General features: G+C 45.7%; 1 protein-coding gene across 4 annotated transcripts in view; it reads left to right on the top strand.

Annotated features, from left to right (window-relative positions):
- The first annotated feature begins 6591 nt into the window (after positions 1–6591).
- Positions 6592–14851, top strand: part of Sema4f (ssemaphorin 4F) — a 30475-nt gene continuing 22215 nt past the window's right edge. The window contains exons 1-4 of one of the 4 annotated variants that reach the window (XM_042273507.2): positions 6592–6897; positions 9763–9914; positions 10874–10933; positions 11163–11261. In XM_042273507.2, coding sequence (XP_042129441.2) covers positions 6729–6897; positions 9763–9914; positions 10874–10933; positions 11163–11261 — 480 coding nt within the window. In that variant the 5' untranslated portion in view covers positions 6592–6728. Of the gene's footprint in view, positions 6898–9762; positions 9915–10873; positions 10934–11162; positions 11262–14851 lie in introns of those variants that run through there. The other 3 variants (XM_076566988.1, XM_076566989.1, XM_042273508.2) reach the window with 3 other exon arrangements.

Raw genomic sequence — 14851 nt, 5'->3', positions numbered from 1 at the left:
GGAATTTGATTTCAACTGATCTGCAGACTAATAGCCTCTAACTATACCATGGCGATGTAAGACTCTCAGTTAGAAACAAAATACTATCTGTGGCCCAGCGAAGGTCCATCAGATTACTTTTAGGGATTTTTTTGACCCTCAAGTCCCATGAGGGTCATATACTATGGAACAGATGACTGCTATGTATGCAGTGGGCTTGAATGACTCCCCATATTTTGTGTGTGTACATATATATATATATAATATACATTATATACAATTAATATATATATGTTACATGAACATATGTAACTGTAAAGGTCTAAAGTTTGCACTAAGAAGTATGAACTTAATTTATGTAGTATTAGGGATTGCTCATAATTTTGATAAAAATGATACTGCAGAAATATGGATTCACAGTAGATGGAAAAGATTTGAAACTCTAAATAGCTCAACCCAATAGAACCTTCTTTGACAACAGAAATGCTCTACATCTTGAGTGTTTAACACTATAACTCTAAATGAGAGCAATTCCAAATAGCAGTATTACTAAATGACATCAGGACAAAGGCAGAAATTGATAAGTTGTGCATTTATTCATCCATTCAAAAATAGGGATGTTTACTCTATGCAGGTACTGGGCTAGATATGGGAGATATGGGAACAAAAAACTGTAACTCTTACTACAAAGTTTATATGCTAACGGAAGGAGTCACCCAGTGAATGAACAGGTGAAAACATGGTATATGAGATGTTGTCAAGAAAGGACTGAGGAGTGAATTGTAAGGCAAAGGAGTGGAAATTCAGTATTAATTCTTAAAAACAAACAAACAAAAAACAAAAAAAGAGCAGACAAAACTACGTAAAGTGCCCTATAATCTGAGAAGGAATACGCGGTGTGAACATTTTTGTGAGGAAGTAAGGGTCAAGATATTGATGATACAGAATGGGCTGGCAAAGCTGTGGTGGTTTGAATAAGAAGGGCCCCCAGAGGGTCATATATTTGAATGCTTAGTCCCCAGGGAGTGGCACCATTTGAAAGGTTTGGAAGGATGGGGAGGTGTGACTTGTTGGAGGAAGTGTGCCACCAGGGGTGGGCTTTGAGGTTTCAGAAGCCCGTGCCAGGCCCAGGCTCTCTGCTCTCAGCTTCTGCTCCAGTGCCTGCCTGCATGCTGCCATGCTCCCCGCCCCATGACAATGGACTGACCCTCTGAAAACGTAGGCCAGCCCCCAGTTAAACGCTTTCTTTTTATAAGAGCTGCCTTAGTCATGGTGTCTCTCACAGCAGTAGAATAGTGACTAAGACAAAAGCAAAAGCTTATTTTCCCAAATTTTTTCTTACTTGACTGGGCGGTGGTGGCGCACGCCTTTAATCCCAACACTCAGGAAGCAGAGGCAGGTGGATCTCTGTGAGTTCGTGGCTAACCTGGGCTACAAAGTGAGTTCCAGGAAAGGTGCAAAGCTACACAGAGAAACCCTGTCTAGAAAAACCCCAAGGGAAAAAAATTACTTTTGAATAGTAACACCATGAAGTAACGTTCCTTGAAGGAAGCAAATGAGATAAACGTCCAAGGACTGAAGACATAACCCAGACTTCAAAAGATGTAGAGGTTTACATGAGATGATGAGACCTGGGGAGAAAGGAAAAGATTAGCAAAGGAAACTTGAAGAGGAGGTACAGGGTAAGCGGCTAAAAGGGCGAGAGACTCCTGGTGTTGAAGAAGAAATTTCCCCAGCTCTGTGCAAACTCACAGGCATATACTCCAAAATATCAGAAGCATCCACAGTCACAAGCCTAGTAATTATATTTGGAAGTGTTTGTGCAGGTAAAGAATTCATGATGACAGATGGCGTGATTGTAGGTGCTTTTTACTATCTCAACCCTGGGAGAGAGAAATAAACACACCAAGTATTACTATTCAGCTCCTAAATTTACAAAGATCGTTTTTTTCCTTTCTTTTTAAAATTTTTATTAATTTATTTTTACATTATTTTATTTTGTGTGTATGAATGTTTTACCTGCATGCATGTCTGTGCACTACATGCATGCCTGGTGCCTGAGGAAGGGGTGAGCCTCCACGTGGGTGCTAGAAATCGAACCTGGGTCCTTTGCAAGAACAACAAGTGCTCCTAACCACTGAGCCAACTCTCCAACCCTACAAATGTCATTTTTTAGAACTGGCTTGATTGAAGTTTTGATCACAGAAAGAAAACAAGGTTGCTAGAAGAAATCCATGACCGACTACAATTGTCTTCCAACATGAAATGCGCACCTAATAGGAACATGATCAAGATTAGAGAGTTGGTCAGGCTTTGCTCAAGAATTCTTCCCAGAAAGCAAATGCTTATTTACATAGAGACCTCCTTAAAGGACAGAACAGCATATAATTACCTGAAGCAGTCTTCAGCCTGAGTTAATAAAGCAAGTGCTCATTGCTCACAAACATGAGATGCCCTCCCAGACTTCCATTCCACAGGTGACTAAGGGCTGCTTACTCATCATTCCAACTCAGTTGTTAGGCACATTAACACTAACACACCAAAACAGATCAGTGCATTTCTGGATGGCCGGGCACGTTATCCAGTCACTGCTGAGAAGTACTGTTGGTCTGTAAAATACCTACTGTGTGCACACCACAAGTAGAATAAAATCCTGCAATTTTATAAAGGGCAATAGTGATGCTTCCAGCTGGTCTCTGCCTTCAGCTGTTATTCTTGATTTATAATTGTATTAGACACTCTTTGTTGCTGTGATAAGTACCATGACCGAAAGTGACTTACAGAAGAGTCTATTTTGGCTCATGTTTCCAAAGGGAGAGTCTATACTGGTGGGGAAAGCAAGCTGAGAGAGCACCTCTCCAACTGCACCCCGAGAGCAGAGAGGGCAAAGTGGGGTGAGGTTATAAACCCCCAAAGCCCCAGTGACACACTTCCTCCAGCAAGGCAGTCTCCTACAGTTTCAATAACCTCCCTAAACGGTGCCACAGACTGGGGACCAAGTGTTCAAATACGTGGGCCTGTGGGGGACATTTCTTATTCAAACCACCACAATAATTATTTAACTTCTACAAATTCTTAACAATTATTGATAACTAGGTAATGTCACAATTTTGTTGTGAATTATTTGGTTACTCCTTAGCAAATTGATAGATGTTTACATCCATATTATTTGAAACCCAAGTTCTCTCTCTTTAAAAATTATGTATGTGTATGTGTGAGCGAATGCCATAGATATGTGGGAGCAGAGGCCAGAAGATAGTGTGGAATCTCTTGGAGCTGGAGTTACAGGCAGTTGTAAGTGGCTTCACATGGCTGCTGGGAACCGAACTCAGGTCCTTTGAAAGAGTAACAAGTTCTCTTAACCACTGAGCCATCTCTCATGTCCACCAGGTTATTTCTTTTTTTTTTTTTTTTTTTTTTTTTGGTTTTTCGAGACAGGGTTTCTCTGCGTAGCTTTGCGCCTTTCCTGGAGCTCACTTGGTAGCCCAGGCTGGCCTCGAACTCACATAGATCCGCCTGCCTCTGCCTCCCGAGTGCTGGGATTAAAGGCGTGCGCCACCACGCCCGGCTACACCAGGTTATTTCTTAACTAGATCATAGTATATGTTTATTATGGTTCAAGTGGGAATTTTTTTCTTACTCCAATGGTTCACTTTTATTTGTTCTGTGTATTTATTACTAAAAATTAAGATAACAAGAATTTATTGCAAAATTGCCTTTATTACAAATTTCTGTGAATTAGAATATACAAAGATCTATTCCAATTATTACCTTCTAAACCAAACCATCCTCAAATTCTACTGACATTCTTTCAAGTCTTTGTATTTAACCCCAGACTTGAGACTCAGTCTTGCTTCTTTGGGTCAAATTAAAGGCATTCTTGTGCATTCAAACTTCACAAATCTATATCATTTAATGATCTTAAAAAAAAAAAAGCTTTTCACATCTGCTGCAAGGCATTATCAGCAGTAAGGGCAGTGCACACGTTAGCCCTGAACTGACTGTCCTAATTCTGCACTATTTTAGCATTCTCAGCAGGATCCCACCCTTGATACAGGCAGAAAGTGCAGCGGCATCTGAACGGCCCACTTTCTTCATCCCTATCTTCGTTAAGACTTCTTAGTGTCTTTTCAATCCGCATAAATCTTTTCATCCTTGCTACAGGATCTTTCTGCACAGACAGTAGTGTGCGGACTCTTCTCTTGGGAAAGGTACTTTGGACCGCTCTTAAGATTTTTTTTCACGGTTGTTCTCCACCACCCTCATCTTCACTGGGGGGGGGGGGGGCGGCGATGGCGGCGATGGCGGCGGCGACGATGACATACTGGCTGAAAAGAAGGAGACTTCTCGGCCCTGGGGTCGAGCGTCAGCTTTTTCAGGTCCTTTGCTAACATTTCTGACTGTGAGACTGAATCATCACAGGAGTCTTGATCATCGCTGGTCTGAGGAGGTTCTGACTTCAGAACTTGTTGGAACACCTCTGATGGCTCCTCCTTGACGATGAGCAGAAGCCTCTAAAGCTCCAAACAAACTTGCTTCGTCTTGGAAAAGACCGAAACCAAACTCCTCAAGTGGGAATTTTTTTTTTTTTTTTTTTTTTTTTTTTGGTTTTTTCGAGACAGGTAGCTTTGCGCCTTTCCTGGAACTCACTTGGTAGCCCAGGCTGGCCTCGAACTCACAAAGATCCGCCTGCCTCTGCCTCCCGAGTGCAGGGATTAAAGGCGTGCGCCACCACCGCCCGGCGTTCAAGTGGGAATTTTTTAAGTAAGAATTTTTTTTATAGCTTTATTGAGAAAGTAAGTACAGTTAAATCTATAACTATGTGCTATTTAAATAACCCACAACATCGTATCAAGTTAAATGTAATAAAATTGCTGAATTTAAATGTGCTATTTGGTAGCATACAAATTACATACATACTACAACCTATAGTTTTAATTTTTCCTTTTTGCTATTACCAGTCCATTCTCTTTCAATGTGAAGGTGAGGGCTGGTAAAGGGTTAGTAGGCATACTTAAGTGAACAGGAGTTTACAGAGCTAAAAACTGCTGCTGTGTGGGTAAGCCCAAAAGCTCTGCTTCCACGACATCAAATCCCAACAGTTTCCTGATAGAGTAACATGGGAGTGTTAATTTCTCTTTCAGGTCTCCCTCCCAGGATCCCCAGAAGATGAACCGAAACCATGTATGTAAAACACCTGGTAAGTAGAAGTTCCCTCTGGGACAGGAGGATGTTACTTCTTATCTCAAAGTCCTGCCCCAAAACACAGCTACTGCTCCTTAAAAGCTGCTTAGAAATGACGGAGTATTATGTGCAGAGCAGCGCTGAGGGCCACCCTAGGCCTCTTCCATTGGATGCACCTCTGTGGATCGTCCTCTCAAGTCCCCAGTGGTCCCTCTTGATCTGGTCAACCCACTTTCTGGTCACCGTAGTTGACTTTCTGGTCACCTAAGGACTGAGATTTTTAATTTTATTTCCTGTGTGTAGGTGCTTTGCCTGCTTGTATGTCTGTGTCCCCTGTACATGCAGTGCTTGTGGAGGCCGGAAGAGGGGGCATGAGATCCTCTGTACCGAAGTTACACATGTTTGTGAACCACCAAGGGGGCGCTGGGAAGAAAACCCAAGATCCCTGTAAGAGCAACAAGCGCTCTTGCCTGCTGAGCCATCTTTCCAGCCCGGTTTTTCCTAGTGTGGTGGTTAATAATGCCTACATGACAGAATCTAAAATCACCCCGAGACAAACCTCTGGGCATTTCTGTGAGGGAGTTACTAGATTTGGTTGAGGTAGGAAGACCCACGCTAATTATGGATGGCACCATTTCCTGGGATGACATCCGGGAATGGAAAAACAAAAACAAACAAACAAACAAAAACAAAAACAAACAAAAACCCAGGAAGCAGGCTGAGCAACAGCATGCCTCTCTCCTCTCCTTACTGCAGATGCAGTGTGGCCGGCATTCTCGCTTTTTTTTTTGCCACCAAGCGTTTTCCATCTTGGTGGACTATATCCTCCACTGTGAGCCAAAATCAACCCTTTCTTAAGCTGGGTCTCAGCAATGAGAAAAGTAACTAATATACTCATACATATATGTGTGTGTTTCGTATTAATCTATTTATTGTGTGGATGTGTGGGGGCACTAGTCCTATGGCATGCACGTGGACGTCAGAGGACAGCCTGAAGGAGTGGATTCTCGACTTTCCATGTTGTGGGGGCCCTAGTGTGGGGGTGGGGGTGAAATCAAACTCAGACTTCAAGTTTGGCAGCAGGCGCCTTTACCCACCGAGCCATCTTTCCAGCCTTTACCACCGTCTCTTTGGGTGTACAGGGAACAAAGAAATAATGCTGAAAAATTTGGTTCGTGCTCCCATTTACCCACATATTTTTTTCATAGTATTACATATATATTCCTAGTAGTACAGACATGGATATTTGGGGGTTTTGACTCCAGACCTGGGGACGTCTCCATTCGTCTGTGGAAGACACTCACACCTGCACCTGGCTTGGCTCCGCCTCCACCTGGGTTGGGCCTCTCTTCCTCGTCCCTCCTCCACTCAACCTTGATTGGTTATAGGAAGAAACAGGGTCTCCATTGGCTCCTTCATGAGGGGGTGGAGTCGGGTTGTGTTTCATCTCTCCGCTGCAGGCCGAGCTCAGCCGAAGGGACCCGAAAGGCGCCGAGGCCCGCGTTGTAGCGGTACTGATCCGAGGCGGCTGGACGCGCCCCACCCGGCATCAGGCGGAGCCAGAGATGCTGGCCAGGGCCGAGCGGCCCCGCCCGGGCCCCCGGCCACCTCCGGTGTCGCCCTTCCCGCCGCCGCCACCGCCGCCGTCGCTGCTGCTGCTGCTGGCGATGCTGAGTGCTCCGGTGTGTGGCCGCGTCCCCCGCTCGGTGCCCAGAACCTCGCTGCCCATCTCCGGTAAGACCCAGGGACCCTTGTCCTCAGCCGTTTGCACGGAGCCCAGCCCTTGCGTGCAGGTGCCCACACCCACCTGTCCTGCTAACCCCAGCGGCAGCATCTAGGGCCCCTCTGTGCGGTGCACACCCCTCTGAGACCAAGACCTCTACCCCGTGCCTCTCCATCTCATCTCATCCCATCCCATCCCACCCTATCCTATCCCCAAGCTGGCCTTGCATCTCAGCTCCCAAGACACAACCATAGTGCTCCCGAAGCCCCCCTTTTTCAACAGGGTGTAGCCCCTCATCCTGCAAACCTGGATACGGAAGCCCCGGGAACACCTGGGGTTTGCCCAAGGTTGTCCATATCAGTCCTTTATTCTTCTGTTTCCCGCACATACACCCACACTCATCACTTCATTTCCAAGCCCATGCTATTCCCTATTTCTTTCTAGTCGAGGTATCCACCTTGATCCCTAACCCCGCATTTCAGTTTTTTCAACTTCTCTCCCCCCACTTCTCCCCTCCCCGGTCCCGTTGTCCTTTCAAACGCCCTCCCACCGCCTCCAGACCCAGATCTTTCCACCCACTTCCTATACGGCTGACATCTCCGGCTTTATCCTTCCCATCCTTTCGTTATCAACTCACTTCAATTTCCCGAATGTTTGCTGCTCCCTCTACCCATCCCCTACTTTGAATGCTAGAAAACACTTCAATGAGTCGATTCAAAGTTCTTCATTAAAAACAAACAAAAACAGAGAAGGGGGCTGGAGAGATGGCTTAGGTGTTAGGAGCGTTTGGCTGCTTTTCCAGGAGATCTGAGTTCTGTTCCCAGCATCCATGTCGGGTGGCTTATAACCACCTGCAATTCCAGCTCTAAGGGAACAGGACTCTGTGGTTACTTGTATGACCCTATATACAGACAAAGATGATGATGATGATGATGATGATGATGATGATGATGATAGGGAACAGGACTCTGTGGTTACTTGTATGACCCTATATACAGACAAAGATGATGATGATGATGATGATGATGATGATAATAATAATAATAATAATAGAAACCTAAAAATTATATATTAAAAACAGAGGATAGGGCTGAGGTCCTTTATGATGACATGGGAGAAGCCAGGGGTGCTATGAAGTTTAAAATGGCATTCACAGTTTAAATACTCTTTGCTGAGGTGGACATGAGTGTGGCATGGGGCTTGTCTTCTTCTCAATGAAGCCAAAACTCACAACTGGGTCACAGTAACTTAAAGCTTATGCTCATGCCAAATGACATCTAAGGATACTGTGAGTCCTGAAGGCAAAGTAGCAACCAGAGCCTCTGGAGTTTCAGTTTGTGGTGAACCCCTACCCTACAAAGAGAGTTGTGGATGCCAGGTTTTTTTTTAATGGTGGCTGGAGAGACAGCCATGGGTGCTGGGAACCGAACTCTTATATTTTTGGTTGTGAGCCTAGCCTTTAACGGCTGAGCCATCTCTCCAGCCCAGATGCCAGTTTTTGTTGATATCCAGGAACCCAGACAGAGAGGCCTAGGTGGCCAGGCAAAGCAGAGTAGGTAACACAAAAGGAGTTTTGACAATCCAGGGCTTATACTAAGCATCAGAATAGGAAGTAGAGACGATGTGGATGTGGAAGGGTGGGATGGGTGGGGCTCACATTGGCATATCTCGGGATGAATGGGCTGGTAGCTGGTCTACTCTCTTGAGGGCATCCGAGTTGATGAGGCAGCTGGAATCCAGATGTACTGGTGAAGAGTTCGGCTCCCCAGAACCAGACACTGAGCAAAGGTGAATTCACACAAAATTGTTATTGAACTTCAAAAAGCTGAGAGCTTTAGATGCTGATAATGAGTTGAGTTTGGGTCTAAGCAGAAAGATGATAAGGAAGGCAGGATGTGACCACGAGTGAGATGGGTGTCATGCCCACTTGTTACCCCCTTTATTCTCCCAACACTCCCGGATTGTGGCGTTTACACACAAAGGTGAGGCCCTAAGAGGGCTTATGTGAGCGCACACAGCTGGTATGTGGAAGAACCACGTTTAAATGCAGAATGGTCTATTTCAGAAACACACACTCATCCCACTCTCGCTTTGGGTAGATGGGGTAAGAGGAAGCCAGGGTGTAGGGTAAGAGAGGAAGTGAACTCCAAATGTGTTGGCAAAAGAGTGCCCATTATGGTGGCACACACCTTTAATCCCAGCTGGCCGGAAACTGAGGTAGGAGTATTTTGAGTTCAAGGCCAGCTTGGGCTACATAATGAGAGTTTATCTTAAAAAAAAAAATTGAGGCATATCAGGAAAATACTAATACTTTCTATAGGTATTTTAATGTTTTGTATCACATTGCTGTGAGTAGGAATGACAGATTTAATATTTGTACCATTTTAAAAAGTGTTCTTTTTATAGAAAAAGCATGCATGCCTGGATCGTGTGCTAACTATTCTGGCCTCTTCAGTTATCTTTCATTGGGAACAGGAAGATGGTTGGCTTGTCGAGGTTCTTCTTCTTCTTCTTCTTCTTCTTCTTCTTCTTCTTCTTCTTCTTCTTCTTCTTCTTCTTTTTTTTTTTTTATAAACCTTGTTGGCTGCCAAATAAAGAGTCCTTGGGCTGGCGGTGGTGGCGCACGCCTTTAATCCCAGCACTCGGGAGGCAGAGGCAGGCGGATCTCTGTGAGTTCAAGGCCAGCCTGGGCTACAGGAGTTCCAGGAAAGGCGCAAAGCTACACAGAGAAACCCTGTCTCGAAAAACAAACAAACAAACAAACAAACAAACAAAAAGAGTCCTTGGGAGACAACAAAGATCAGCCCCTTGGGGGACCTTAAGTTTCTGAGGGGATGGCTGATGTCACTCTCCCTCTCCTCTGTTCTTCCTTCCAGAGGCCGACTCCTATCTCACCCGGTTTGCTGCCCCTCATATATACAATTACTCTGCTCTCCTTGTGGATCCTGCTTCTCACACGCTTTACGTCGGGGCTCGGGACAGCATCTTCGCTTTAAGCCTGCCCTTCTCGGGGGAAAGACCCCGCAGGGTGAGAGACGACAGTGGGGTTGACCCCGCCTGTAGCGTACATTTAAAGCCATCATTCCGTGGGCTGTAGGTGGTAGAGTTTCATAATAACTACAGGTGTCGTGGAGCAGAAGGAGGGAGAGGGAGCCTGCAGCAGCGTGAGTTACTTGGGGGTGGTGGGTGGAGGGAAGGGTTTTCGGTGAGTGACTGTGGTGGGTATGGTTAAGACCATCACTGTATGGAATAGAGGATACAGGGAGTAAAGGCTTTGTCTGCCAGTAAGGAAGGAGATAATGGGACGGGGCGGGGGGGGGGGGTGTCTTCCCACCTGTCTCAGCTGTGATGGGGACACATGGCGACGGGGGAGGGGCAGTGGACAGACGTTGTCGCTAGAATAGATTTTTTCCAGGGAGAGTTTGCAAACTGTTTTCACCATGTATTAGTAAGAACTCTAGTACACCCTGACACAGTGCACAAGTATGTAAATGTGTCCTGACCGAAAGGTTCTTTGGACCAGCACTGACAGTCATGTATGTGACAAGTTCTGATTTGTTCTGTTTCCTTAAAAAATGTGATTTGGGCTTGGGGATCTGCTCAGCAGATGAAGTGCTTGCTTAGCTTGGACAAAGCCCTGGATTTGACCTCCAGCACCACATAAAAATCTTGTGTATGCCTGTGATCCCCGAACTGGGAAAGTAGAGACAGGAGGTTCAGACGTTCAAGGTCATCCTCAGCCTTACAAAGAGTTTGAGGCCAGCCTGGGCTGTCTGAGACCCTGTCTCAAAAATAAAAATGGGGCTTTGATTTCACAGTTGATTTTGTTACTCATTAATGGGTGGGGGACTTCCAGTTTGAAAAGAAGTGAGTGGGGAATCTCGGAAGTTTCCAGACTGTTGAGATTTGTAGGACCGTCTCTTTTCCCCTGACCTCAGTGTGCAGGGGGAAGGGAACCTGGGAAAAAGAGTTCTTCTTCTTTCTCAGATTGACTGGATGGTGCCCGAGGCTCACAGACAGAACTGTAGGAAGAAAGGCAAGAAAGAGGTAGGTGTAAGCCCTCACTCTGTCCTGAGAGTCGGTGGGGACATTGGCCCAGCCCTGACTTTGGGTCAGCACCCTGTAGTGCTCCTGTCCTGAGGGGTCCAGGCAAGGACTCTAACACCACACATCACTCATACTCCCCCATACCACAGCTGCCTCTATCTATACCTGACCCCATCCTTTCTCATACCCACGGCTTCTGATTCTCTCTAACCATCTCTGACCCCCCCAGGACGAATGTCACAATTTTATCCAGATTCTCGCCATGGCCAATGCCTCTCACCTCCTCACTTGTGGCACCTTCGCTTTTGATCCGAAGTGCGGGGTTATTGTGAGTGACAGGGGCCAGACGGAGAGGGAGGGGGAGCCTGCAGCAGTGGGAGTTACTTGGGGGTGGTGGGTGGGAGGGTGCGAAGGGTTTTTTGTGAGTGACCATGTTGGGCATGGTTAAGACAACCACTATGTAGGATAAGTATCGGTGGGCCCCCCGGGGTGGGGGGTGGGGGTTAGAGGATGCCCTCACAGAGGAATGGGAAAGGGAGATTGTAGAGGGTCAGGTATGCTCAGTGTAACAAGATGCAGTGAGACAGTGAATGGAGTTAGTGTTGCCGGGGATTGGTTGGCCTGGGGATCGGACAACTCCAAGAGATACTTCAGCAGCCAGACACTCATGCTTTGCCCACTAAGGGCTTTGGCCAAGCAGCTGCAGCCTGTTTCTTCATCAGAACAGCCCAGTCTCTCTTCTCCCATAGCATGCCTCATCATCTTCTGGCACCCTCTGCCAACCCTGTTCTCTACAGGGTGTGACTCTCATGACTCCTGATGTCACCCCCATGCAATGTGGTACCAGCTGGCTCCGTGCTCTTGATATTGCCTTTGGGGTGAGCCACTCTGTCAACCACATTTTCTTCTAGATCTTGTTCCTTGGTGAAGGCCTGTAGACTTTCCCACCCTCAAACCCGGGCAGCCTTGGTATCAACAACAATATGTTGTTGATGATGTCTAGTCTAGTCACAACTACATGTTTGGAACTCTGACCTTTCTCTGTTCATTGTACAGTGGTCACCACTGGTCTTCTGGCAGCAGATTTGTGACTGAGTCCTGGGGTGAGTCAAAGACCCTACTTGTCCTTTGCACACAGACCATGCAGTGTGTTTCTTTCTTGACTTTGATCCTGAACTGCAGATATTGATAGACTGTTCTACAGTCTGCACTAATACAGTGATCCACTTGGGCCTAGGCAGTATACATCTCCAAAAACCTTTGTTCAAGGGCACCCTAACTCTGGCTTGGGATGGATCCAATTAGCATCTGAGGCTTTCCTCAGGGTTAGTTGGCCTTGTTGAATTCTTTCCATATGCTCTTTACAAAAGTCTGGGTGATTCTCTCAGTCTGGGACAGCTTATTGGTTCTGGATGGTATTTGAAAACCTCGGTATTCCAGCAACCAGTATTGAAGGTTTAGTTCTTTACAATTCCCACCAGGCCCACAAGGTAGCAGAGCTAGTTTTCCCAGTCTGCTCAGGCATAGAGAGCCCAGAGGAATGAATATCAGAGTCAGGGATTATGCAGAGTATGATCATCCCAGCTCATCTTCTTGGGCTCTCCTTTCTTCCTGGGATCTCTGAGTTGGGACCCTAATGGGTCCTAGCTAAAGCACCTAGATGGAAAATGCTCTGGCCATGCCTGGGGTGATCAGTGTGACTTGGGCCCCTCTCCATTCTTGAGAGATGTCAGCAATGACAAGTAAAGCCAGGGTTCTGTGTCCCACCAGTTCATCTCACCAGTTCAGTATTTTTTCTGAAACCACCTATCCAACAGGCTTGTGAGCTTAGGGGCCATTCTTTGGAGGGAGAGGTTAACTCTGTTAGCCTTCCATGCTCCATCCCCAGCCGACTCAGTAGACCTTTTGAACATCCTCTGTGGCTTTTACCTATCCTATTCTCTTTGACTGTGTCCTTTCTTTACCCTTAGTGCTGAATCTCCCATGTTCCCGACTGATGATATTGAGATTGTGGATAGCTGTTTCCTGAAAGCTTTGATCTAGACCTAGCTCACTCATTGATGATTGTGGAGAAATGAAGGTTCTTATGAAGTCCTGGATCTACCAGTTTTAGCAGTGGACTGCTAGCTTTCAGTTCCAGCTTCCATCACACATTGGAAGAAAATACCTTAATGTGACTTCTTGAGGGAACTCCAGCCATTAATAGAGAAAAATTTAGGCTTCAGTAATGATCACCAGAAAAGCAATGGCCATTCACTCTGTTGCGGGCTTAGGTACCTTATGTTCACAATTGAGTTTAATTTAATCACCATATCATAGTATTCAGGTATGATTTATTTCTATTTTATAAGCAAGGAAACTGTTATTCAGAGAAATGAGATGCCATGGCTTAAGATTATGTAGCTAGCAGAGGCAGAACCAATATCTGAACCTGGGTTAGTCTAGATATGTTCTACAACCCTGTCTGTGTGGCCAGCCTGCAACCCAGGGGTCCTCATCTGGCTTCTGTCTCCTGTGACTTCTGACATGGTTCATGCATCTTTGTTTCTTTATATGCCTTCTTTTTTGGGGGGGTGGGGGAGGACAAGGCCAAAGGGCCAACTCTAGCTTCACTGCTCAGGGAGAGCCTTCCTATCCATCCCCAGATTTCAGCTTTAGGGACTTGCCTTTACCTCTACTAGCTGATAGTGAGAGACATCTACTGACATGGAGATGATGTACTGAAGATCTCCACATACAAACAGAGAAAATCAGTGAGATGGTCTTCCATTTTCACAGCCTGGTTCGAGGTCATTTTGGACAGAATAATCAGAACCTGTTTGTCAATGGGTGGCTCACTTTCTCAAAGGTTAGAAGGTTAGATGAAATGATAATGGCACTGGGAAAAACTGGGAGAGAGCTAGTCTTGACAGGTTGAGTTTTAAGAAGCTGACGGTAAATTTTGTGAGTATGCCCACCAGTCAATGGAAGTATGGACTTGGGTTTGGAGGACATGGGGCTTGTTGGAGGGCATCAGTCCCGGAGGGTTTGACCAATGTTTTAAATAGAAAGGCTGGAAATAGAGGAATGAATGGAATATTTAAATGATATGTTAGAAAGACTACAGATATATACATGATGGGGCTAGGAAAAGAAGGAGCTAGAGAAACAAATATCAAATCGGAAAAAGGACTCCAGGAAGATAGAGTTTCAAGAGCCAAAGAATGGAATATTTCCAGGAAATGAACATGCCAGCTGATACATAGAGACTGAAGTGGTTGGGTACCAAGAAATGGCCCATCTTTTTGATCTTTGGTGAAAAGAAAGAGAGCACAGAGATGGGAATAATAGGTGATTTGTTTGGAACAAAGATCATTTTGAGAAGCAGTAGAAAATAAGTAGGTTGTGTTAGAGTTTGTACTACAGGCAATGATGGGTCATGTGTATATGCATGCATGTCTGTGTGCATGTGCGTGCGTGCGTGCGTGCGTGCGTGCGTGCGTGCGTGTGTGTGTGTGTGATTCTGGAAGACTGATGTGAGGTGAGTGTGGAGGTAAATTGGGGGTGTAGATGTAACCAATCGTCTTATTAAAATAAGAAACACAGAGCCAATGTAAAAGAGAAAGCCGAGAAGTCAGAGCTCAGAGATAAAATCTTACCTCCTGCAGTGCTCCTAACTTCCCCGAGAGAGAGCTACTTCCTGTTTGTGTTTAAATAGTCTTTCTGTTCTGCCTTCTCATTGGTTGTAAAACCAACCACATGACTGCCTCATCACTGCCTGTAAGTACCGCCCTCCAGGTCTTAAAGGCGTATGTCTCCAATACTGGCTATATCCCTGAACACACAGAAATCTACCTAGCTCTTCTAACCACCACGCTCTTGCTATGGCTCTAATAGCTCTGACCCCAGGGCAACTTTATTTATTAACATAAAATTAAA

This window comes from Peromyscus maniculatus, chromosome 3 (assembly GCF_049852395.1).
Source record: "Peromyscus maniculatus bairdii isolate BWxNUB_F1_BW_parent chromosome 3, HU_Pman_BW_mat_3.1, whole genome shotgun sequence".
NCBI classification, from domain to species: Eukaryota; Metazoa; Chordata; class Mammalia; order Rodentia; family Cricetidae; genus Peromyscus; species Peromyscus maniculatus.
Note: the sequence above shows the minus strand (reverse complement) of the source record. Positions and strands in the feature narration are given on the sequence as shown.